The following is a 26,396-nucleotide window of genomic DNA, read 5'->3' on the forward strand; positions in this document are numbered from 1 at the left end:
GGCAGTGGCAGAGAAAACGTAGGGGCTTTGGGGGAAACAGCGGAAGAGGTAGATTATCGGGAGGCCAACAGAGATTGAGAACGCGAAAAAGAGTCTTAGCTACCTACGTTCCAGGGAACAGGAGGTCGCGGCGTCGCTCTCCGCTTAGGCTTCCTGCTGCCCAGGTTAGGCTGAAGCAGCAGCTGACAAAAGGCTTGTGCTGGGGCCGCCGCCCTTCTCATCCGGGCATTCGGGTCCCTGCGGAGAGGGAGGGGGAAGGGCAGAGGGGGAGGAGAAGGAGCAGGAGGGGCGCGCGCTTGGAGCCGAGGGCCTCTTCAGGGCTCCAGGCCGGCGGCCCAACGGACGGAGGCGGAGGAGGACCTGCAGAGGTGGCAGCGGCCGGGGGCAGGAGGATGGTGCAGAAGGAGTGCCAGGCGGCGCTGGAGGAGCGGGAGAGCGAGCTCAACTCCAACCCTGCAGCCTCCGCGGGGGCATCGTTGGAGCCGCCGGCAGCTCCGGCCCCCGGAGACGACAACCCAACCGGGGCCGGGGGACCAGCGGTGGCCGCAGCTGCAGGAGGGGCTCGGAGGTTCCTGTGTGGCGTGGTGGAAGGTGAGCGCTCTGGCTCGGGCTGGGCAAGAACGTCCTCCGTCTCGCCCCAGTACTAGCACATTCTTTCCTCGTGAGGGGTGGCGGCATTGCTTTAGGGGGCTCTGAAAGGGTGTTACTCCCTTGGGCCTGAAATTTGATCCTGCTAAAACGAGAGGAGAGGCGAGACCTGAGCAAGCCTCTGCTGCTGTTTTATGGCGTCGAATTCTCCTTTGGCTGTTAACTAGCCTGACCCCGCCCGTCCTGCTCCTTCGGAGGCGGTGGTAAGAAGCCTAGCATTAGGCCCTGAGTTACACATCCTTGTGTTTTAGGATCTTATTCCCTGGAGTAGTTGTGTTCAATGAAAAAAATGTGGGTAATGGTGCTGTCTCCACCCTTTGTAAAAAATCGACCCCCCCCCCCCGACGTACTCCGTACTCCTTGAGTTTAGAGAAGCGCAGTCGGCCTATAGATTTGAAAATTTCTCTTTTCTTGGGGTATTTTTTGCCGACCAGTTCCCCCCACCTTTGAAGATTAATTTGCAGCCTGGAAACTGCCATTTGCCCACGACTGTGCTTTGCCCCTGAGGGATGAAGCTTTGACTTCAATAATATATGAGATAGGAAATTTTAATTTAGTGACTGCGGAGGAGATTTAAAAATGCCCTCGCCTGACCGTTTCGATTAAAGGGAATGATGGTCTTTGTTGGTAGTTGAATTAGAATTTTCTGAAGTCTTTTGGTTGAACCGGGGTTTCCTACTCATCTTTTTATTCAGTAATGGTGTGCGTAGGAGTAACCTGTATAAAACCAGTCTTTATAAAAAACCAAAGAAGTTTGAAAAAGGAAAGAATGGTCTCCCTCGTGGTTGAGAGCTTCAGCTTTTCCAGTGTTATCTGCATAATACTCATTTGAAAGGTGGGTGGTGGTGATGGTATTTTGTATAAACTTAAATTGTAGGGGAGAACAGACTAATTTGCAGCTACCTTAAGGAGGGAACATTTCAGCAAAGTTAACTGTCTTGCAGAATTTGAGGGAAGACAAAGTGTAAAACTAGGTATTTGGGTGGAGTCATTGTTTTTGAAAACATGATTGCTTTGACTTAACTCGTTGATGTATTTAATGAGCTTGTTTGCAAGGAAATTCTAGAAAAAGAATCTGATTTGTCGTTAGATTTTGGGGTGGAGGGTTAGGAACGAGGAGTGTTGGGATATAGAAATTTTAAAGCTAGACTAAAGTGAGTCTAAGGAAGTTGCCTGCCCATTACACCTTCAGTGATGGAGAAAAGCTCCTTGTGGTTTAAATAAGAATAGTGTTAAAAAACTACTCAAGAGTTGTCTTGTTATCTATTGTCTCTCCTTCCCATTCACTTGTATATTTTATTGGTGACTGAGCACCTGATTTTTTTTCTTCTAAGATGGTATCATTCCTAAAATGAGTGAGGCTAGGAAATACTGTAGGTATTGCCAGGATTCCTTTTTTTGCTTGCTTGCTTTCTCTCACAAAGCATTGTTGGTTTTAGATCGTGTGTAACAGCATTACTATTCTCTTTGTGCTGTCAGGTAGCCAAAACCATGGACCTGACTCAGCAAGGTTAGGGTTTCTGAAAATTAAAATGTTTAAGTTAGACACTTAAAATGTTTTTTATATGGAAGCAACTCTAAAGGGATGTTTATTGCCTACTCTTTACGAGAAAAATGATAATGCTAAATGTTGTAGGACAACTATAAAGACTTGTATAAAATTTACCTAATATGTTAAATCACCTGTGAGAGGGTAACATTGTCAAGATAGGGTGCTACAGTTTCATACATTGTTATGTAATGAATTTCTTTTTTGTCTGTTACTGTCCTTGTTTGTGGAGCAGGGTAGCAGGCATCCTTTCTGGAGATTGGAGCTTAGTACATTTGAGAAATTTTAGTTTCAGGTAGTTTCTAAGGTAGATTGTGTGTGCTTATGTATAAAGAGTATTTTGACACAATTTTAGCCGTCTTCACAGTACTCCCGAAAGGTTGTCCTTTTCTTTTGCAAATGATTAGATTGAAATATGAAAAAAGAAAGATTAGGTAAGCTGTAAGATGTGATGAGTGCAGGAGGGAGCTCCAAATACTAGTTTGGTCCTTGTACCACTGCTTAAGTCATCAGTCTGCACAGTTCCCTGCAGTGTGCATTGCTTGGTGCTTTGATCCCTGCCTGGGACACTGGAGCAAGTCACATTCTTGAATTTTCAGTTTCTTTAGACCTTTGCTCTGGAATTGAGATTGCGTGAGAGTTTCCTGTTTGGGCCAGTTCCATTGTTGTATTTGTTTGAATGTAGTTTAAGGCATTTTTGGGGTCCCTTTTATTATATCAGGAACTTAAAAAAAAAGTGATTGTAAAATGAGGTCAGATTCATTTCTAATTCTGTTCTTGATTTTTTTCTTATCTTGTTTATTTCCCCTCCCCCTGTAAAAGCAGTTTGACGCCCCTCCTAGGTAGTAATTGATGTTATTAAGCAGTTTTGGGTTGCTTTGCTTTCCCTTCCCCCATTGTAAGATTGAGATAATCTTAAAAAGTTAGATTTAAATATATTTGCTCTTTTTTGGCAGTGAAAAGAGATGTTTGGCTGATTTAAGTAGCTTTCTTGAGTAAGTAATCATGGTTAAAAATCAGAAAATGTAAACAGAAAGGGAATGAAAATCACTGTATATCACCAAAGACCTTAATATTTTACTAAATATTCTTCAGATTTTGGTATATGGTGCACATTTTTTGCAAAACAGGATTGTATTTTATGTTCTGTAAACTGCTTTTCTCAGTTTACCATACTTTGAAACTTGAATATAATTTCATTCTTACTTTGAATCTAGGATTTTATGGAAGACCATGGGTTATGGAACAGAGAAAAGAACTCTTTAGAAGGTAAAATTTTTATTACATGAAGAAGAGTCTCAAACTATTAACATTTCCTTTTGTTTGAAAACTGAATAGGCCAGGTGCAAGTTGAATGATCACCCAGTTGCGGAAGTTATTTTACCTTGCTCTTTTACCTCTTTCTTCACCTAGGCCAGTTGGGAAGCTGAATAGGTTTTGGGCTTCACCCACCTCACCCAGAGCTGTGGTGTTTTTACTTAAGACTGTTTAATATGTTGACATTCCTCGTAATACATTTTTACAGTTGCGTTGGGGTGAAGAGTTACTTCCTCATAATATTACTAGCCTGTTTAAGAGATGTAGATATAGCTCCAAGAAAAAGAAAAAATAGAAATTTATAATCTATACATGTTACTTGTTTATACATACATAATTTTCTTTCCCCTTAAGGCTCCAGAAGTGGGAATTAAATACATACTTGTATGCCCCAAAAGATGACTACAAACATAGGATGTTTTGGCGAGAGATGTATTCAGTGGAGGAAGCTGGTAATCTTTTTTTTAATCCTTTAAATTCAGAGTATGTGAGGAAAACAGCTATATTTTAAATGTACAGGAATTTTATTAAATATTTCATTTTCGTTTTGTAGGTAGTTTCCTTCTATCTGGTAACTGAATTAGTGCAGATTGAAAGATTAGCACTAACAGTGCACAGCTGTCGTATGATTCATGGGTGTGCCTTTCAGACTTCACTTGTTCTATGGCCATAAATTGTACTTTTTAACTTCTTCCAGGGATCCAAGCAGTGGGCTACTGGACAAAGGGGGCTGAAACAGGGCTAGGCCTGGGGAAAGGCAAACAAGGGAGGTGCCCACCTTGGATGCGAATTTTAAGGGACTCCAAAAAAAAATCAGTAATCAAGATAAATAAAACTATTCATTGTTTAAGCTGGAATTAATGCAAGAAAGATCCATGAACAAAATACCAACATTTTAAATGAAGATAGGATCAGTAATACTAATCCTTTTGCTTCAGGCTCAAGTATGGCTTGGTCTTGATTACTGTTATTTGTCCTGTTGTTATTTAAAATAAAGCCCTCACCCTAGTCTAGGCCTGTACTATCACAAACTGTCTTGCTACATGTGTTTGTGGGTAGAGTTAGTTACATAAAATTCATAAGAAAGGTAGTATATTACAGAACCTCCTTGTAAATTAGACAAGTGGTCCTTTTCTTTGGGGACTTGAATGAATGGGCAAACATTTTCATACTTGGGTTTAAATGGTATACAGGTAGCTAACAGGATAATTGGTTACAGAGCCTAGCCAAGGCACTTGAAGGCAGAAAGTTTTCTAAAATTGTGAAGAAGCAATTAAAACGCATCCCATCTCCATCTAGTTTTACTCTTTACCACAACTTAAGTGTGTTCAACTTAATTATTTTCTGGTGATGAAATTAAATACGATCAAAAATAAAAACTAAGATGACTATTTGGAGATACCACTGAAAGTTATTTAAAGATATATCCTGTGTTATGGAATAGTATTTGATTACTTAGGAAAATTGTCTATCACATTTTACAAACTTAAAATCTGTAATGAATATTTTTCCTGTAGTTACAAAGATGAGGGGTCAGAATTGTTAAGGTTGTCACCTAAGCCTAGTTTTTAAGAACACATCTTTTCCTTCCAAATTATAAAGTAGCTGTGTAGATTTATTTAGGAATTTCAGTTGTTAAAGAGATGACAACAAAAAACATACCTCTTAAGTACTATAGGAAATAAAAATGTTTTATATTCAATAAGAGAATTGATGCTTAATTGAATATTATGAGAAATGACAATTGAAGGAATAGATTGCTTTATTGATTTCAGGGTAACATTAAATCATATCAAATTTTGTATGACATATTGTCACATTGGGCATGACTATTTTGAAAAATTTAAGGGATTTTTCCCTTGACTCATTGTATATTGGAGAAAATGACTCAAGGTCATTTCTTTTAGTAAGACCTTTTAGTAAAGGTTCTTTTAGTTTCTTTCTAAAAACAGACTCTGTTCTTCAGAGCAGCTTATGACTCTCATCTCTGCTGCACGGGAATATGAGATAGAGTTCATCTATGCTATCTCACCTGGATTGGATATTACTTTTTCTAACCCCAAAGAAGTATCTACATTGAAACGCAAACTGGATCAGGTAACTTACTTTTATGTTATTTTTCCCTGACTCAGTACTTGAACTGTAAGTTTGCTGAGTTGCTTTTATGATGTTAAAAGGAAATCAAATTCATATTTTGTTTCTATACAAATATTTTACTTCTTTGAATTTTAACAGAGGGATATTTTCTAATAAGTTAAAGGTGACGTATCAGTTTCTCAGATTTCAGTCTGAGTATTAACCAACCACAGAATGCTCAGAAGCAATGCTTAAAAGAATGCTGATAGACTCCATTCTCAGAGATTCTTAACCTAACTTGGGGTAGGGACTTAACTCAGTATCCAAGTGATTCTGAGATAAGTGGTCCAGAATCATATTTTGAGAAACTGTATACTGTTGGGTGCCTGACTGAAGTTGTTTTTGAGGTTATAGAAACAGGGTTTTACCTACTGGACTTCAGTTCCCTGTTATGTGGAGAAAAGATGAAATTCAGAATAGAAATGATTGGCTAGTTCCCAAAGATGGGAAGATAAACAGACTAGGCAAACATGTAAACTGTTGGTGAAACTGCTTGGAGTCTAAATTCTACTTAACATAAAAGCTGCACATCTTTTTTTGGTAAACTAAGTTTGCTCATTTATATATATTTCTTTAGGCAGAGGGTTTATGTTAACTGGTGGCATTAAAATGGCTGGTAGCTAAATTTCCATGAATAAGCCTTTAAGAGGTTATTTCCCTGTTTGGTCAAGTTTTTTTTGTTTTTTCTGATTCCTGACCTAAATTTATGTGCAGTGATTCGGAGCAATGTGCCTTTTGGAATTTGTACAGGTCTGGGTTTTTCATGTCTTGAGTTACCACTTTTTATTTTGTAATTTTTCTGACTGTTGGGTCTTCTATATATAATCAGCAGCCAAGAGGAAGTGGAAGGAATAGGCCACATTATGGAAGCTTTGTTGGAACTTAACAGTGCACTACATTCTAATCAAAATGAAAAATGGGGCTCCAAATTATCTAGCTGTTTAGCATAGAAAATGTAAGAAAAATGGGTTTGGCTTTGAATGTTTTATTAAAGAAAATACGACTTTTAAGTATGACTATTAAGCATGTACTTTATATTTGGAATCCTGTGTCTTTTACTTAGAGATGAGCTGGTAAAGCATCTTGTTTTTTTCTCCTAGGTTTCTCAGTTTGGGTGTAGGTCATTTGCCTTGCTTTTTGATGACATTGACCATAATATGTGTGCGGCAGACAAAGAGGTGTTCAGTTCTTTTGCTCATGCCCAGGTCTCCATCACAAATGAAATTTATCAGTACCTAGGAGAGCCGGAAACTTTCCTCTTCTGTCCCACAGGTATTGTATATAACTTCATATTTAGTCTTGAAATAAATAGCTTTCAAAGGACCATGTATGGTCTTTATTGTGTTGTCCTCTCTTAGATATAAAAAGGTAGAAGTTCTTTTTCTAGAAGACATTTTTCTGTCCCTAAATTGGAGAAATTTTAGGTACTAACAGGTGACAACCGAATAGGCAAAAGATGTTATGTATTTTTTTACTGGAAGTATATGAACATTACATATTCAGGGAGAGTATTATCAAAATGAAAACTAGAAGAAAGCAAATTTACATTACTTTTAACTTAGTCACTTCTCATTTCTTCCTACTTGTTCCTTTTTCCTCACCATGCATATCTCTGTCCTTTTTCACTCCTGCCATCCCCATCTGGGTTCTTAATTCTAGTCGTCAGCATAGAAAGCTTAGTAATTTTTCTTCCCCCACCCATCGCTTCCTCCCTGGTTCCTTCACTTGACAATGTTTTAGTCTTTTTTAGTTGACTTCAAAATTTAGTTTACAAGAAAATCTCCCCAGACTTCCATGTTCAGGAAGAGATAAACTAGTGCTAAGAAGTTTTAGACTGAATTTATTTAACTTTGGGTGTATATCTGTGTTAACGTATTGTCTTATCTCAGCGGTCTGTTACTGTATGAGTACTCATGATGTTTAATTGGTTAATTCACTGAAAATTATGTTAGTTGCAGTGCAGTACTTAACAGTCATGGCATAATGTTGCATTTTTTTTTACATCAGTTCATTTTATTTGGCCTCTGTAACTGAGAAATGTAGGCAGTTCAGAAAATGCTAAAAATTCTAGTTATTTCTTTAGTAAACTTGTATTTCTAGTGGCTATAGGACCATAAGGATTAATGTGTACTAGTACACTATTGGAAGGGAGAATATCAGGTTTTATAAATTGATTGTTTCTTTTTAATGAATTGATCTTAAATGAATTACCCACTTGAGGTGACTTCCTTTAGGACATGGCATGGAGGCCTTTTATCATTTGGATGAAAAGAGTTCTAAATTGGTAGACATTTTTTCCCCATTCAAAAGTTTATGATGGACAGCCATTTGGGTATTTTGCCTTTAAGTAAAAAGTCTTTTCCCCTTGGCTCTGTTGCCTTGCTCAATGGCTGCTTCCCAACACGGTCAGAGCTGTGGCCAGGAAAGCACCTGCTGTGGAAGAGCAGTCACTTCTTTAATGCTTCAGCTCTGGACACGTCAGAGACATGCTGTAATTTTGACAAATTTAAGAAGCAGGGGTGGCATTTCAGAAGTGGTGTGGTCTTCAGTTGAGTTACTGGTATTTTACATCAGCAAAAGGACTCGATTTTATAGGTTGCAAAAAAAAAAACATAAGTTGTTTTCTCTGCATTTTATTCTCTTAGAATAAAAAAAGTACATGACACTGTAATTGCCTTTAATCACTCAGCAAGCCTAACCTTGACTGAAGCAATGAATGTCTATAAACATAATGAATAAAAAAGCTAGTATTTTTATGACATAAAATAGTATCATTTATAGCTTGTCAATATGTATTGTCCAGAAGAAAAGAAAAAGCCTGATGGAGGAGAGAAAAAAAAATGACCGTTTCACTCCTGACTATTTTACTTAATTTTTCTCCCTACATTCAGAGTATTGTGGCACTTTCTGTTATCCAAATGTGTCTCAGTCCCCTTATTTAAGGACTGTGGGTGAAAAACTTCTACCTGGAATTGAGGTGCTTTGGACAGGTAAGTCTTTTAAGATGATTTATACAGTAAAACTTTTTTAAGTAGGACTTAGGGAAATTGGTTGTTCTGGTAAACAGGATACTTTAAAAAAAACTGGGCCTTGATCCTGCCCAAAGCAATATACAGATTTGATGCAATCCCTATCAAATTACCAACAGCATTCTTCAATGAACTGGAACAAATAGTTCAAAAATTCATATGGAACTGTCAAAGACCCCGAATAGCCAACGCAATCCTGAGAAGGAAGAATTAAGTGGGGGGGGAATCTCACTCCCCAACTTCAAGCTCTACTACAAAGCCACAGTAATCAAGACAATTTGGTACTTGCACAAGAACAGAGCCATAGACCAATGGAACAGAATAGAGACTCCAGACATTAACCCAAACATATATGGCCAATTAATATTTGATAAAGGAGCCATGGATGTACAGTGGGGAAATGACAGTCTCTTCAACAGATGGTGCTGGCAAAACTGGACAGCTACATGTAAGAGAATGAAACTGGATCACTGTCTAACCCCATACACAAAAGTAAACTCCAAATGGATCAAAGACCTGAATGTAAGTCATGAAACCATAAAACTCTTAGAAAAAAACATAGGCAAAAATCTCATGGACCTGAATATGAGTGACTTCTTCATGAACAAATCTCCCCGGGCAAGGGAAACAAAGGCAAAAATGAACAAGTGGGACTATATCAAGCTGAAAAGCTGTACAGCAAAGGACACCATCAGTAGAACAAAAAGGTGTCCTATAGTATGGGAGAACATATTCATAAATGACAGATCCGATAAAGGATTGACATCCAAAATATATAAAGAGCTCACACGCCTCAACAAACAAAAAGCAAATAATCCAATTAAAAAATGGGCAGTGGAGCTGAATAGACAGTTCTCTAAGGAAGAAATCCAGATGGCCAACAGGCACACGAAAAGATGCTCCACGTCGCTAATCATCAGAGAAATGCAAATTAAAACCACCATGAGATATCACCTCACACCAGTAAGGATCGCCATCATCGAAAAGACAAACAACAACAAATGTTGGCAAGGTTGTGGAGAAAGGGGAACATTCCTACACTGCTGGTGGGAATGTAAACTAGTTCAACCATTGTGGAAAGCAGTATGGAGGTTCCTCAGAATGCTCAAAATAGAAATACCATTTGACCCAGGAATTCCACTTCTAGGAATTTACCCTAAGAATGCAGCACTCCAGTTTGGAAAAGACAGATGCACCCCTATGTTTATCGCTGCACTATTTACAATAGCCAAGATATGGAAGCAACCTAAATGTCCATCAGTAGATGAATGGATAAAGATGTGGTACATATACACAATGGAATATTACACAGCCATAAGAAAAAAACAGATCCTGCTATTCACAACAACATGGATGGAGCTAGAGGGTATTATGCTCAGTGAAATAAGCCAAGCAGAGAAGGACAAGTACCAAATGATTTCACTCATATGTGGAGTATAAGAACAAAGGAAAACTGAAGGAACAAAACAGCAGCAGAATCACAGAACCCAAGAATGGACTAACAGTTACCAAAGGGAAAGGGACTGGGGAGGATGGGTGGGAAGGGAGGGGTAAGGGCAGGGAAAAAGAAAGAGGGCATTACAATTAGCATGTATAGTGCGTGGGAGACACGGGGAGGGCTGCGCAACACAGAGAAGACAAGTAGTGATTTTACAGCATCTTACTATGCAGATGAACAGTGACTGTGAAGGGGTATGTGGGGGGGACTTGGTGAAGGGGGGAACCTACTAAACATAATGTTCTTTCTGTAATTGTAGATCAATGATACCAAAATAAAAAAAAAATTACAGTGAAAAAAAAAAAACTGGGCCTTGACCAAAAAACTTTGTTGTTAAAATTATCTTTCTTTTACAAAGTATACATTCTTAGTGTGATAAAACATCCTTGAGGATTTTGCAGTGAATTTGAATACTGTTTGCTAATAAATAATACATATATATAGGGAACTGGGCTAAAGGGTATTGATCCAGCCCTAGGAGATTGTTCTGTTTTATAAAATGAAAGCTGTCATGCTAGATTGACAGCTTAGTAGTCAACAAAACTTTATTCTAAGAAGGGCAAAAACCCTTCCAGAGGTTAGGTTAATTGGGACTTGTCTAGGTAAGAATATATTGAATTATAATGGAAAAGAAATTGTGCATGTGAAAATTTGTTTCTTACCAACATACTAATTTGAGGAAGCTTGCAAATATACCTTTTGACTACTAATTCCATTTCTAGAAGTCTTATCTGAGGAAATATGGGGAGAGTGAGGTGGAAATAAAACTGAGTGAAAAGACACATGTCACTGTGTTACTTTAAAAAGGAAAATTGTTAGAAAGTATAAAGAAAATACAATACAAAATTGTACAGGCACACCTCTTTATTTCAGTTCACTTTATTGTGCTTTACAGCTGTTTGGTTTTTTATAAATAGGTTTGTGGCAACCCTGTCAATAGAGCAAGTCTATTGATACCATTTTTCCAGCAGCATTTGCTCACCTCATGTCTGTGTCACATTTTGACAACTCTCAAAATATTTCAAACTTTTTCATTATTTGTTACAGTGATCTGTGATCAGTGATTGACTCACTGGTAATGGTTAGCTCTTTTAGCAATAAAGTATTTGTTCATTAAAGTATGTACATTGTTTAGGCATAATGCGATTGCATGCTTAATGGATTATAGTACAGTGTAAACATAACATATATACTGGGAAACCAAAAAATCTGACTCACTTTATTGCAGTATTCACTTTATTGTGGTAGTCTGGAATTGAACTTGCAATATCTCCAGGTATGTCTGTAGTGTATTTTGAAGAGACACATGAAGGTCTTCTAACAAATAGTTGTCATTATTTCTAGGTCCCAAAGTTGTTTCCAAAGAAATTCCAGTAGAATCCATTGAAGAGGTTTCTAAGATAATTAAGAGAGCCCCAGTAATCTGGGATAACATTCATGCTAATGATTATGATCAGAAGAGACTGTTTCTGGGCCCATACAAAGGAAGATCCACAGAACTCATCCCACGGTTAAAAGGAGTCCTGACTAATCCAAATTGTGAATTTGAAGCTAACTATGTTGCTATCCACACCCTTGCCACCTGGTACAAATCAAACATGAATGGAGTGAGAAAAGATGTAGTGATGAGTAAGTAGATTTCTTAATCCTTGACCTTGGGAGGAAAGCTGGTTCTAACTAGAGCCATTAGCAAGTACATATTCCTTTGTCATCACAGAGAGGTGTTTTAAGGTGTGTTGTTTAGTTCTATGAGTTTTATATGTCTGTGTGTGTGTATACATGATAGAAGGACTGACTGCCTTTGTACAAGGTACTTAACCTCTTGACCTCAGTTCTTTTTATTTTTTTAATATGACTTAGCCTTGGTAATCTGAGTACTAGACAGTGTAGTCGTTTAGTGTTCCTATTTCTAGAATTATTCTGATTCATTGTGTGTTTTCAGGTGATATTATTAAATGAGGTACTTTAAATGACTAGATAATTGTTAACTGAATTACTTGATATATCATTTATTTCCAGCTTAAACATTTATGGAACATATTCTCATTATAGACATTGGCTTACAGATTTTTTTATTTATGTAGAATTCTTAATTGAGTTTTAAGTAAGAGAATGCTGGCTAATTGTTTCATTCATTAACATTTAAGCACCTACAGTGTGGCAAGTGCATCTTCCTGGGCACTTAGGATGCAAAGAGTGAAGTCGCTTTTGAAGAACATAGTCTGGTGTTGGATAAAGCAGAGAGGCAACTGTACTATAGTATGACGAGTGCTGAAATAATTATCTACAAAGTGCTGTGGGAACACAGGAGGGAGTGATTACTTCTAAGCAAAGTGGTGGTAAAAAATGATTTCATAGAGGAGGGATACTTAAGCTGGGTCAGAGTATGAGTAAAATTTGCTGGGCATTAAAGGATTGGTGGGCTGGAAGTGAAAACATTGGACCCTGAAATTTAAAATTATCTGAGTTTGGCCCATTTGGGGATATCGAAATGTCACATGCTTGGTGGTGTGTGGTTACATCGTTGTGTCCTGTTTCTTAGTTTTATACTTCTATTTCCAATTCCATTTATTGAATTAATGACTCCCCTTAGGCTTAATCGTGGCCATCCCTCTCTCCCCAATAAAAAACACAAAATTAAGGATATAATTTCAATCCCTTTTGTATATAATACCTACTGTGTACTTAGTGCATTCCTGTTTTAAGGGAAAATGTGAAGCACACTGAGTAATAGACATTAGACAGACTGGGCTTTGTGCAGGGAAATGAGAAAGAAAGCTAAGAAACAGAGTTTTGAACACCAAGCCAGTGAGTTCAGACTTAATTTTCTTTACCACTCTCCTGGTTCAGAGCTTCATTATATGCTTAATGCCTATGCTCATATCTGGGCTCTTTAGATTTTCTCTTCCCCCTCAAATCATTTATTAATATGACCATTATTTTTTCAGTTTGTAAATTATTAAGTCTATTAAGTTACACGCCCCTGAAGAGTAGGAAATGTTTTATGAAAATCATAGTGCCTTTAGCCTTGTTTTTCCCAATAATTGGTACTCATTGGACACTTAAAATGACTTTTAATACAGATTCTAAAATTCGTATTTTTTAAAATTTCAGTTGGGATTTTACATTTAACAGTGTAGTTAAATGGCTGTTCTAGGTGAAGTGGTTCAGTGAAGGGTCTTCGTTGTGTTTACATTATGTTTAAGTTTTGTTCTTGTTCCAGGTCTTGGTTCTCTGGTTTTACTGTAACAAGTGTTTTGCATTTGTGCCTCTGACTTGTGTAATCAAAACTGATTTTGTGGTCTTTCTGTTTTGCAGCTGACAGTGAAGACAGTACTGTATCGATCCAGATAAAGTTAGAAAATGAAGGCAGTGATGAAGATATTGAAACTGATGTACTCTATAGTCCACAGATGGCTCTAAAGTTAGCGTTAACAGAATGGTTGCAGGAGTTTGGCGTACCTCATCAGTACAGCAGTGAGTTTGGCTGTTCTTTGTAAGCAGGTTGGATCCTATAGTCGAGGCGTAAAGAATGTTGTGCTGTGCCTTACGAACAATAGGTCCACCACACAGAGTGAAATTTAGGGATCTAGAGAATAAGGTTTTAAAAATATTACTTTGGTCTTAAATAGCTTTTATTGATAGAATGCTAATTTGTTTTAAAAACATCTTCTCTGAAATAATTACTAGAGTGTTTTTAAATACAAATCTCTGAAAGAGAAGATAATAGGCATTTTGAAGGATGTTTAATGTCTGTTTTCTTCCCTCCCCACCTCCCTAGTGGTTTAGAGAAATTTAATTTTTCACAGGGCCCAAATTATTTGGAATCTCAAGTTAAGAATCCAGTTATAGATACAATAAGAAAACATTTCCCTAGATGTAGTTATGTTCTTATCGTTTCTGATTCTGATAATCTTTGTGGCAATTTGTTTTCACAGGTAGACAAGTTGCACACAGTGGAGCTAAAGCAAGTGTAGTTGATGGGACTCCCCTAGTTGCAACACCTTCTTTAAATGCCACAACTGTAGTAACAACAGTTTACCAGGAGCCCATTATGAGCCAAGGAACAGCCTTGAGTGGTGAGCCTACAGTTCTGACCAAGGAAGATGAAAAGAAACAACCAGATGAGGAACCCATGGACATGGTAGTGGAAAAACAAGAAGAAACAGACCACAAGAATGACAATCAAATCCTGACTGAAATTGTTGAAGCTAAAATGGCAGAGGAATTGAAACCAATGGACACTGATAAAGAGAGCATAGTTGAATTAAAATCCCCAGAGATGTCTATGCAGGAAGATTGCATTAGTGATATTGCACCTATGCAGACTGATGAACACACAAACAAGGAGCAGTTTGTGCCAGGTCCAAATGAAAAGCCTTTGTATGCTGCAGAACCAGTGACTCTGGAGGATTTGCAGTTACTTGCTGACCTTTTCTACCTTCCTTATGAGCATGGACCCAAAGGAGCACAGATGTTACGGGAATTCCAGTGGCTTCGGGCAAATAGCAGTGTTGTCAGTGTCAATTGCAAAGGAAAAGACTCTGAAAAAGTGAGTATGCTTAATTTACCTGTTTCTCTCGCCATTCTGATGATACGGAGGTGGACTTAAAGGAGTACACTGGTAACTGGCAGAAAATTGACCATATTTTAAAAAATGTTCAGTGAAGTGAATGTGGACTCTGCTGAATCTGGTACATATAGTTCCATAGTTCTGCTCTTAAGAGTTAGGAATAAAGGAAAGTCAAAGTCAATCATTTCAGGGAACACTTTGCAGTTTGGAGAGAGACAAATTTTGTATTGCTTGTCTAAGGATTTGAAGCCCGGTTATTTGTTAATGCTTAGGATAAATTGCAGGTACCTGATAACATTAATAGCTTAGTTTTTAACTTTTATTTTGTTACGCTTGCAATTTTTTGAGTCTTTTTATTAATCCTCAATAGATTGAAGAATGGAGGTCACGAGCAGCCAAGTTTGAAGAGATGTGTGGACTAGTGATGGGAATGTTCACTCGGCTCTCCAATTGTGCCAACAGGACAATCCTTTATGACATGTACTCCTATGTTTGGGATATCAAGAGTATCATGTCTATGGTGAAGTCTTTTGTACAGTGGTTAGGTAGGTGCACCAGGAATAATCTCTTCTCAGATATATTGTCCCTTAAAAAAAAAGATTATCCCATATGGAGAAAAATATTTAGGGAATTGGCAAATTTCCAACTCTGAATTCTTTGCCTTGATTTCTTCGAGGTACAGGCATTATTGCAGACTTGAGGTGCAAGTCTCAATAAATAATGGAACACTGGTTTTTCTCCCTTGGGCTAATTCAGCATAAATATCTTGTAAATGTGTTAGAAAGTACTGACTTTAACTTGCTCTGACTGAATGCTTCCTGGATGGAACCCTGTGGAGCACTTTTATCTGATTTGGAGATGAGACACTATGAATTGTGACTCTGTAAGCTCTCTGCTGCTTGCTGTGTCTTGATAACATTAATGCTGCATTTAACAGAACAATTGCCGAAATGACCTAAGGGGCCTGGCAAGAGGAAACCATCCTCCCAGCCCTGTGCGCATGCGAGTTTTAGTGGTAGGCTATTCTGGTGCTACTTAGTATTATTTCACATGGCCTTTTCTTTATCCCTCTACCAAGTAATTGGTTTTAGCAGGGGATGGAAATTGCAGTCCCCTAAAAACACTCTTGCTCATTAAATGGACTTCATTATGTCTCCTTTGAAAACTGATTTTTTGGGAAATTCTCTATCTTGTTAAAAAGCACCAGCATGGCCAAGTTTCTCCAGGGACTTCAACTTCATTTACAGGTTTTCAGTCCAGCTGTAAGAAATATATAATAAATGAACTTACATACAGCACACAGCAGGCAGCAAGGCTATACCTGACATGTCATAGTTTTCATAGTAGTCACAAATATTATGATGGGTTACTTGGTTTGGTTGTGAAACACTGTGAGCTTAGATTAAGGAGTAGTAGAAATGAGATTTTCCACCTGTGTACTTTTTAGACTCTTAAATATTAATAGTTTTCCTGTGACACAACTAATTACCAGCTCAAAGTAGAGTCTCTGGTTGTTAATTTGAAGATACAGAACATGTGGTTTTTGAATATATATCACAACAGGTAGGAGAGAGAATTTTGACCTTGTTAAAAGGCTCCAAGAAAACTCTTCTGTAATAGATGTCTGCTCTTAGGCTCAGGAAGAGCCTTGTATATTGGTTTCTGGATGACTGTATTTGCCTTCCATGGCTTCTGGCCAGGGGTTATAATTAACCCTTACAGGGATTTAAATGTTGAAGTTTTCAATCTGAAATCTGGGTTATTGAGTTTGAGAAAGTATCACATAACACACTTGATATTCAGCTTATAATTCAAGAATTACTAAAAACTAAGTTCTTGACCATACACAGTGTAACTTCTTTTTTCCTCTCATGCTTTACCTCTGTGTACTGTGCAATTAATTATGGGAGCAGCTGTTGCAGATTGTATAAATAGCTGTTGAATAACCTCATGGTCAGAGTACCTTAGAAATTTTAAATAATCATCTTGACATCCACATATCTTTATAAAATCTCTTGGTAGGGAGAGTATTTTTACAGTTCTATAAGTCATTTCAGGGAGTTACTGATAAGAACCCTTTGTTTTTCTCCTTTCTCCAGTCCAGCTGGCATTCAGTCCTTTAAAGAATGTGGCTATGCAGTACTTTTGATTACTAACGACTTCTATTATCTTCTTCCCCATTGTGTACAGATGGGAGAATCCTCAGCACAAGTGTCTACTACTATTGGATGGACAGCGGCAGATGTTCACAGCGCGTCATGATTAATTAGCTTAAATTGAAAGGTTCTATCTGTGAAGTAGCTCAGATTTAAGGGCAGTAGGCATGAACTGAAGTCACGTTTGCGCAGCGACTTGAGGCATTAACTATGTTTTCATTTACACAGCTCTTCGTACATGCAGCTTTTTATTGTAATAGTTGGAAGTGCTAGTTATGTTGTAGTCTCAAAGTGGGGGGTAGGGGAAATTGGCTGGTCTTAAAGTTTGAGAGGTGTAGTGTTTTCCTGCCGTGTAAATTTACACTGAGCTATGAAATGGGGCAGGTTCTCTTTATAGCCTAAATTTTGACCCTACTTCATATTTACTTTATAAATATTACATTATACATGTTTTTTTTTTAAAATACCCCTACCCCTAAAGAATGACAAACTTGGATAAAAATCTCTTAATGGGCCTGAAATGTCAACAAAAAAATTGGTTTGCTTTGGGACTGTCTGACTAGCACACTATATCTTGTACTGATGAGACTGTTAACTTGAACAGGAGGTAGAATGCTGTCTTCAAATGGAAAAGAACTATATTGCGCTGCTTTTCTCTTGTCAGAAGACTAGGCAAGTGATTTTGATTTGACCTCCAAATATTTGTCTTTAATTATCTCTTAATATGTTAGCTGCTTTTATTGCCTATGCAGTTGGTTAAGTAAGTGGCAACTGTGATGATAACTTCAGATCTCAAAGCGTGCCATTCTATGCATGTGTTCAATGCACTGCAAAGATCATAATGGTCAATCAGAGGGAGCCACATACTGTTTTAAGAAAAGTATGTCTGAGCTCTAGGCAAATTAGGAGCATCAGTTGGCTCTAGTTTGTTCTCACAGTGTCGGACTGGTGTTATTACTAGCCAAGTCTGAATTTGGATTGTTCTAAGTTCTCATTGTGTTTCACTGTCAACTTAATGAGCAGTTACTTTTACTCTGCTGACCTTAGTTTTCTGACAAGATTAACCCTTTCCCTTGTTCCCTTTCCTGTACCCTTCCTCAAAATACAAAATGTGACTTCAGACAGGTTTAATTCCTTCATTTCATGGGCTGTGATAATAAAATGTCTCATTACGTATCTCATTCATTTCACTTTATAGTTACTGTAATTTCACTAGAGAATAAGTAGCTGACTTGATTTTTATAGCCGTATCTAGAGAATATATAAACTTGACCCAGACAAACTTGACACTTACTTTCCTTCCCATAATTAAAGGGTAAAACTCTTTAACGGTGATCTGTTAATGATTAATCAGTCATTAACCGGAGGAAGGAGCATTGTTATTGAAATTCCATTATGACTTAAAATTATTATCACAGCCTTGTCCTGAAACCCTGGATTATTATTGTTACCTATTTCCACAAAGTGTTTATATTAGTTTGTTGGACATTTGAGACCCCAGGAAATCCCCTTTCTCGTAACATTCTCCGCTTGGATCTAATCTCAACAGGGTGTCGTAGTCATTCTTCAGCACAGTTCTTAATTGGAGACCAAGAACCCTGGGCCTTTAGAGGTGGTCTAGCAGGAGAGTTCCAGGTATCAATATGAATTCACAACTGAATTGACATTTTCTTTGTTTTATGAGAAACCTTATGTTGCGCATCAGATGGCTGGAAGGATTGGTCTGCCGAAGGCTTTCTAGTCCCAAATTCAATTTAGTTACATAGCTGGATTTTAAATCAAATTTTCCTCCTCTTTCACAGTAATTTCTGAAGGAGATGCTGCCAATTCCCCCCGCGCCTGCGAAGCGCTGCGGCTCTAGGTACACACTTCACATTGTTTCTTTGCAGGTCGCACAGCATTTTAATCTGCGCCCGCAATGCACAATGCGCGCATGCTTGTCTGCCAGTGAAAACTCCATGAGCAAAAGGAATGAGTAATCACGCAAGTGAATGGGATTTGGATATTTTCCCCATACTTTATAAATAAAACTTGTGCTTGAAAGAACAGTCCATTAATGAAACAAAAATTTGAACAACAAGTGAAGGTTTTTTGGTGTTGGAATTTGTTCATGGACTTTTCAGGTGCTCTACTTTTCTCCCCCCAACAGGTGCTCTGCTGCGCACAGCAAACTGAAGCGCATTGCTTTGGGGATAAAGCGTCTCCTGGACAGATAACCCTCTTCAGACCAAACCTCTCCTCCTGACATTTTGTTCTGCCATCTTTTAGTAGAGAGATGGTCTATATAAAATTGGTTAAAAAAAAAAGATTTGTCATAGTTGGAATAGTTTTTTTGTTTTTGTTTTTTTACTGTAAATTTAAATCCCTATTAATACTTCACTAAAGCTATGTAACTCAGTTTGGGTAATTTCAATTCAGAAGCACTCCCCTTGCCCAGCAAAGAAGTGTTTATATTAGTAAAGCATAGTATGCCCCTCTTCTTTAGGTCTGCCTGCAGTAGCCAGTTAATGTTAAGTTGGTAATCTGCAGTGCACACCCGTTTAAAAAAATGGATATCTTCTCAACACTAATCCATCTCCTTTTTTTTCTTCCCACAGCGTTTGCTGCCAATTGATGGGGCAAATGATCTCTTTTTTCAACCACCCCCACTGACTCCTACTTCCAAAGTTTATACTATCAGACCATATTTTCCTAAAGATGAGGTAATTGTCTACCTACCAACTAATTGTATGGTTATAGTGCATACCTAATACTTTGGAGTCCCTGGTTAAAAGAATCACTTCTGTGTTGAAATACAAACTCTAGTTGGACAAAGTTTACTAAAACAAACACAGGAGGAGGTGGTATTTAAGAAAGACCCTATGGTGTTAAGACTTAACACCATCTCTAGCTAAGTCCTTTCCATTCCTCTCTTTAAAAATCAGAAGAAATATATTCAAGAATTACTAAACAGTCAGTGTGCCTAAGTGATAGTTTATCTTTGGCTGATTTTCTTCATGGTAGTTTTCAGTTGTGCAAATACCTATAAGGTATTGGCAGTCAGGTACAGAAAAAATCCTGCTTAAAGACAGTAGCATGTTTAAACATTTCAGATGAGATTGACTCAATCTCTTGCTGGACTTTGAATCCACTACTTAGTGCCAAAACCATCCACTGTAAAACAGTTCTCAGTGTTTATAACCATGCTGTTTTCTACTGGTCTTACAAATATGACTCAATGAATAAATCTATTTATAACAAAGCAGAGGTGATATTTATGACAGGTTAGACATCTTGTCATTCCCTCTCCTAGAAGTTCAGTATGACAGAAGTCCTGTTGTTAAATTCTCTTGCTATTCTTGATGTGTTGCTTAACTAGATTATATTTTCAGGCTTCTGTGTACAAGATTTGCAGAGAAATGTATGACGATGGAGTGGGTTTACCTTTTCAAAGTCAGCCTGACCTTATTGGAGACAAGTATGTGAAAAAGTATTTGGATTTGTTGTATGTGGGAGTAGACATTTCATAGCCAGATTTATCAGGATGGAGGGGGATAGGATGGAGGGAGGTGATGACTGGAAATAAATATGGTTTTTTAGAAATCCCACTTTAGTTTTAATAAACTCTGAATATAAATGTGTATCCAGAGTCTTAGACCAAATGTAATTTCTATAGGTTGTTAAGTCATTGGGCCTTACATCCCTGAAGTATGCAGTTTTTTAACTTTTAAACTCACTTGGCCCTCTTTTCTTCTGAGCAGGTTAGTAGGAGGGCTGCTTTCCCTCAGCCTGGATTACTGCTTTGTACTAGAAGATGAAGATGGCATATGTGGTTATGCCCTGGGCACTGTAGATGTGACCCCATTCATTAAGAAATGTAAAATTTCCTGGATTCCCTTCATGCAGGAGAAGTATACCAAGCCAAATGGTGACAAAGAACTCTCTGAGGCTGAGGTAACAACATAGGTTTAGAATTATACTATTATATATATATTTTAATAAAGTACTTATGAAAATAAAGCAGGTAAATCTTAAAATCTTAGTACTTTATACATTTCTTGCAGAAAATAATTCTTAGGGCTTATTCTTAGCATGACATTTTCCACTCTTACCTCAGCATTGGGATAGTTTTTAATTTGGAAGCATTTATTGTAATACTTCCTTAACTAACAACACAACATAGAGAACCTTTGTTTTCCCTCCCTGTTTTGAAGCACCAAATTTAAAGCTGTTAATGGGTATTGAGGGCAAGTTTAGGTAATTAAAATCTGATTTGCCTGGTTGTTAGAAGGCCAACTTGCTTTCTCAGTAATGTGTTTATTATAATTTAAAAATAATAGGGATGAGCTTCTTTGAGAGTTTCTTAAAGGAACACTTCCCTTTACATGCCTGCTCTTCCCAACTGAAGTGAATTTTTCCTCTAAAACGTGCTTTGTGCTCGACATTGATCCACATTTATGCAGTGTGTTCCACATTGGTCAGTTTACAATTATTGGTTTATACGTTCAGCATATGCGTTTTAAAAAATAGTTCCCTGAGGATAATTTTTATGCTCTCAATAAATACTTTGAGATATATATTTGGACTCTTATTTTTCTTTATCCTTGCTTTCTTTTTTCCCATGTTGCTTCTCTTTCCCCAAATTTCCTACTTCTCTCCTCCACACTGTTCTCTCTATAGCTTATTACTATTTAACTTCTGCCCCTAGCCAGATGGCTATGTAGTAAGAGGCTGGTTGGGAGTAGCCTTGCTTATTTGGGATTTCATTGACACTGACTGCAGCCATCCTGTGATGGAGCTGTTGCTGTTACATATCTGACAGTTTTTAGCATATAGGAACATATAAAGAAGGACCACAACCAGTGTGTTTATTACAAACTTAAAAAAAAAATTGTTAAAATATACATAACAAAATTAACCACCTTAAACATTTGTAACTGTATAGTTAAGTAGTGCTAAGTACAGCCATATTTTTGTGCAAGCAATATAAATTTTAAAATGTTTTATTTTGAGTGATTTTAGATTTACAGAAGTTAGAAAGATAATACAGAGTTCCTGTATACTTCTCAACCATTTTCTACATTTTTCCAAGTCTAAGAAAACAGTTGGTACATTATTAGAAACTCCATTTTTGACTCATCAGGTTTGCTTTTTATTTTCTTTAATAAAGGTATCGTTGATATACAATCTTCTTATGAAGATTTTACATGACCAACATTATGGTTTCAACATTCACCCATATTATGAAGTCCCTCCCTCACACCCCATTGTAGTCACTGTCCATCAGCATGTTAAGATGCTATAGAGTCATTAACTTGTCTCCTCTGTACTCATCATTTTTACTAATATCCTTTATCTGTTCCAAAATCCAGTCCGGGCACCACATTACACTTAGACAAACTGTTTAAAAGTGAAAACACTTGAACTAAAATTACAAGCAAGTTAATTCTGCATGTGATAATTTCATAATGACTGGATGAGTTATTGAATGTTGCTTTCCTTTTCCTGCTGCTGAGTTCTGTAGTTGGGATATAGATATATAATGAGAGCTACTGAAAGTCAAGAGATTTTTAATTTTTACAGAAAATAATGTTGAGTTTCCATGAAGAGCAGGAAGTACTGCCAGAAACTTTCCTTGCCAACTTCCCTTCTCTGATAAAGATGGATATTCACAAAAAAGTAACTGACCCAAGTGTAGCTAAAAGCATGATGGCTTGCCTCCTGTCTTCACTGAAGGCTAATGGTGAGTATATATTTGTGGAATTGCTGGGTTTGGGGTTGGTGGGGACAGGACTATATTTTAGGATGAAAAGGAGTGAATTATGGTCGATTTACATTCCTTTCCTCCACCACTTATGGTTTGACTTCTGAATTATTAGTGGTATAAAAATTACATCTGTATTAATCATTGGAAAATGCTGTTCTTTTACATTATGAATGCTTACTTGGAGCCCCAGTTAAAGAGTGAACACATGGGGTTATATTTATTTTGCTAGGAGACTCATAAATGATACTTGAAAATTAAATGAACCTTGGGAAGAAACTTGATTTAGTAATGCAGGATTGGATTTTTTTTGAGTTTGTTACCTAAACTCAACTTAAAAAACTTCTTGCTTTACATTAGTGGTATGAAAATTTTTCTGTGAAGTGACATATAGTAAATATTCTAGGCTTTAAGGGCCATGTAGAGTTTCCATTACATTCTTTTTTTAAACAATCTTTTGAAAATGTAAAAAAAAGTTTTTTTTTAATCCTTGGGCAATACAAAACGGGAAGTTTGTTGAGCCCTCATGAAAGAGTTGTTGACAGATGAGAGTACACTTACTGTTGTATCTGTATCATTTGAGTCAGTGGTTTTCCCCTTTGTGGGGTAATTTAGACAACTCTGAATAAAGCATAATTCTCAGTGTTTTGCTTGGAGAACTGGGTCATGCAGGTATATGAGGTATGTCTTAGAATATACAACATATGGTTATATTGGCTTGTGACATAGGTTGGAATAGGCTCTGCCCTGTGGGCCCCTCAGTGGTACTTTATATTAAAAAATTAAACTGCCGTACAGATTTTACAGTCTTTCTCCCAAAACTCTTCCCCTTTCTGGGAGAAGAGTTTCACTTGCGGTTGAGTTTTGTTAAGTTGAGGTATATTTGAAAGTTAAGAATAAAATGTATGTAAGATGTACAATTCAATGATTTGAAATACATGGTGAAATAATGGCCACAATTAAGCTAGTTAATATATCCATCACTTAAGATATTTACCACTGTAATTGATGATACTACTATTAATGAGAATTTTAAAAATAAATTTAGGGGCTGGTATAGACAAGTTCCTATGATCTGTTTGAAATATATTGAAGATTAATCACAATTCATACCCGTAATTCTACTAATTGACATTTACATTTTGAATGTTTGTTTTATTTCTAGGCTCCCGGGGGGCTTTCTGTGAAGTGAGACCAGATGATAAGAGAATTCTGGAATTTTACAGCAAGTTAGGCTGTTTTGAAATTGCAAAAATGGAAGGATTTCCAAAGGATGTGGTTATACTTGGTCGGAGCCTGTGACATTTGTTGGCAATATGAACTGTCCAAAAGTCTCAACTTCACCTGGTGGGTGGTGGTTGGGGTCTTCGTTCATTTCAGCCTCTGGAGTGGCAACAAATCAGCCGTTTGGGATTGGAAACAAAGAAGACTGTGTAAAACTCACCTATCACACTTGGAGAATACTCACTGGTGTTAGAACATAGTATTGCTGCAAATCCTGTATGAGTCAGAGGTTTGGGCCTCCTTTTTATGTTTTGTGTTAGATGCCAAGACTTCTACACATGTAATCTACATGGGATTACAGGGTGAGGGTCTTGAATAAATGTAGTCAGCACTGTTTTCTGCATCCAGTGTGGTTGCATTTCTCACATAAGAGTAATGAATCATTTGTCATCCTCTTTGGTCTATTGAATTAAATGTCTCATTCTTTAGGGACATGCAGAGATGAAAAAGATTTGGTGGGTTTCAGAGGCTTCATGGTTGAGATTCCAAGTTGGGATGGTTGTGGTATAGTTTAAGCTGAATAAATGATTTCAATTTTGGGCAGTTTTTCTGCCTTTTGTAAAGCCATGGCCAGTGGTCTCCTATAGTGATCATTGGTTCAGGCATGTTGTGCTTTGTAGGGGCAAATGTGCAGTTGTTTGTGGCAAAAGCCTAAAAATGACAAAAGTTGTAAATTTTTTGTATTTAAACTAGCTGTAACCTATCTTTGGTGTTTACCGCTTTTGTAATTTTTTCCTTTGAAAGTGAAAGGGTGTGGTTCAGGATGGCACTTTGAGTAATGTAAATCGGTGGAAGGTGGATTTTCTTTTGTCTTTTTTTTTTTTTTTTTCAGAACTTCTATTACTTTTAAAGTTCCTCCCACTTAAGCTAGGCCATGACCACTTTGGGTATGAGAGCCTAACTTCATATAGGACTCTGTTGCAAAGTGCACTCACCTCTGGAAATTAACCTCAATGCAGGTCAGCATGTGAAATTTTAGTTTTGACATCTGTCAGGGCTCAGGGACTGGGTCCCATTTGTCCTCAGATCAGATGTCCTCCTGTCTTTAATCAAGACCTGTTAGTACTGGTTTTATTGAATCAGTCTTTAATTCTTGCATGTTTGTATCTAATTTTTAAAAGAAAGAGCACACTTTAACCAATGACGTACGGTTATCCTTTTTTTCCCTTTAACCACAGATTCTGAAAGCTTCGTGTATTTTAATTTAGATTTTGTGTTTTTAAGGGTTCTGAGCATGAGGCTAGCAGGTAATCTTTACAGGATTCACTTTTTCAAATCATGGTTGACTGACTTCTTAATAGAATCAGACAGTATTTTGTTGTTACCCTGCAGTTTTGTATCAGCTGTTTAACAGTGAGCTGAGACAGGAAGGGCAAGGAGAGGGAAACTTGAAACATATTTTCCTTTGTAGAGTTCCACCAGTGTGGGCTTTGAGTGTCTTAGAGCATTGTAAGTAGAGGCACATAGTGACTTTCAACCAAGGCCTGTGAGTGTGCACTGAATGGATGAGAAGAAGGGAGGGGAGAAAGGCCCCTTGATTTTCAGGGTAGAAACCTTTAATGATAGAGATACGGTATATTAGAAAGCTGGAACCAAGTTTGTTTTCAGGAGCTGAGGTGAAGGGAAGATCTCTGCAAGGTAGTTGTTCAAAATGGCTTAATGTCACTTGGTTTTCTCTGTAAGTACATTTAGTGTACTTAGTGGACAGTTGTAGCATTTTCCTTGGAAGATTTTTCAAGGTCAACCTCCTATGGAATTGGGATTTTTAGGAAGTTTGCTTGTGACTTTTATCTTGGCTTTTAGTAATCACTATGGCTGGTCTTCTGGTCACAGATGCTCACTATGAAACATGTCCAGGCCTCTACCTTCATCACAATAGGATCATAAAGTGCTATGTATGCCCTCTTCTGTGATGAATATTTATTAAGGTTGAAATGACATTTCATTGTTTAGATCACAGCCTGGTTCCTGTAGAAAACGAATTGTAAAATAATCTGAAGACCATGCAAGAGGCAAAATAAAACTTGAAGTGAATGTCTGTCCTGTGCTGTGTAAAACTACTTACCTTGTTTCCTGCCTCCTACCTTTTCTCCTGCCCTTTCTGCCTCACCTACAAGCAAGTATTCCTCCCCTTCACAGCTGTTCCAAGTTAGGAACTGGATCCTGAAGGTAGTCCTACCCCACTCCTATCTCCAGTAAAAAGCCTCCAGATTTTCCTCATGGGCAAGACAAAGGATAAGGAAAGTAGACTAGTTCTTGGCCAAGGCACCTCGACCACAGAACCTGAGTGAGTGCTCACCATCTATAGAATAAGGAACACAGTTTGCCTGATTCTTTAATCTAAAGGTGAAAGACTGGGGGAAACATAGGAGCCCAGGGCGGAAGGCGGAAGGATATTTGTGGGCGATTCGTAAACTTGTATTTCGCTGCTAGGAGCAGCGGTCAGTCCCACACTTGAGCTGA

General features: G+C 37.6%; 1 protein-coding gene across 2 annotated transcripts; it reads left to right on the forward strand.

The window, feature by feature from the left end:
- Nucleotides 1-24,269, forward strand: OGA (O-GlcNAcase). 2 transcript variants are annotated; one of them, XM_017674347.3, is made up of 16 exons: nt 1-591; nt 3,415-3,466; nt 3,869-3,966; nt 5,481-5,611; nt 6,751-6,922; nt 8,542-8,640; nt 11,522-11,806; nt 13,496-13,654; nt 14,116-14,729; nt 15,121-15,295; nt 18,456-18,541; nt 19,504-19,608; nt 20,278-20,363; nt 20,647-20,839; nt 22,469-22,628; nt 23,815-24,269. In XM_017674347.3, exons 1-16 carry the CDS (start codon nt 393-395, stop codon nt 23,949-23,951), a joined length of 2,751 nt encoding a protein of 916 aa, XP_017529836.3. In that variant the 5' UTR covers nt 1-392; the 3' UTR covers nt 23,952-24,269. The 2 variants fall into 2 exon arrangements, with proteins under 2 accessions (XP_017529836.3, XP_036857118.2); XM_037001223.2 differs by lacking the exon at nt 11,522-11,806 and having other exon boundaries at nt 258-591.
- The last annotated feature ends 2,127 nt before the right edge of the window (nt 24,270-26,396 follow it).

This window comes from Manis javanica, chromosome 7 (genome assembly GCF_040802235.1).
Source record: "Manis javanica isolate MJ-LG chromosome 7, MJ_LKY, whole genome shotgun sequence".
In the NCBI taxonomy this organism is placed as follows: domain Eukaryota; kingdom Metazoa; phylum Chordata; class Mammalia; order Pholidota; family Manidae; genus Manis; species Manis javanica.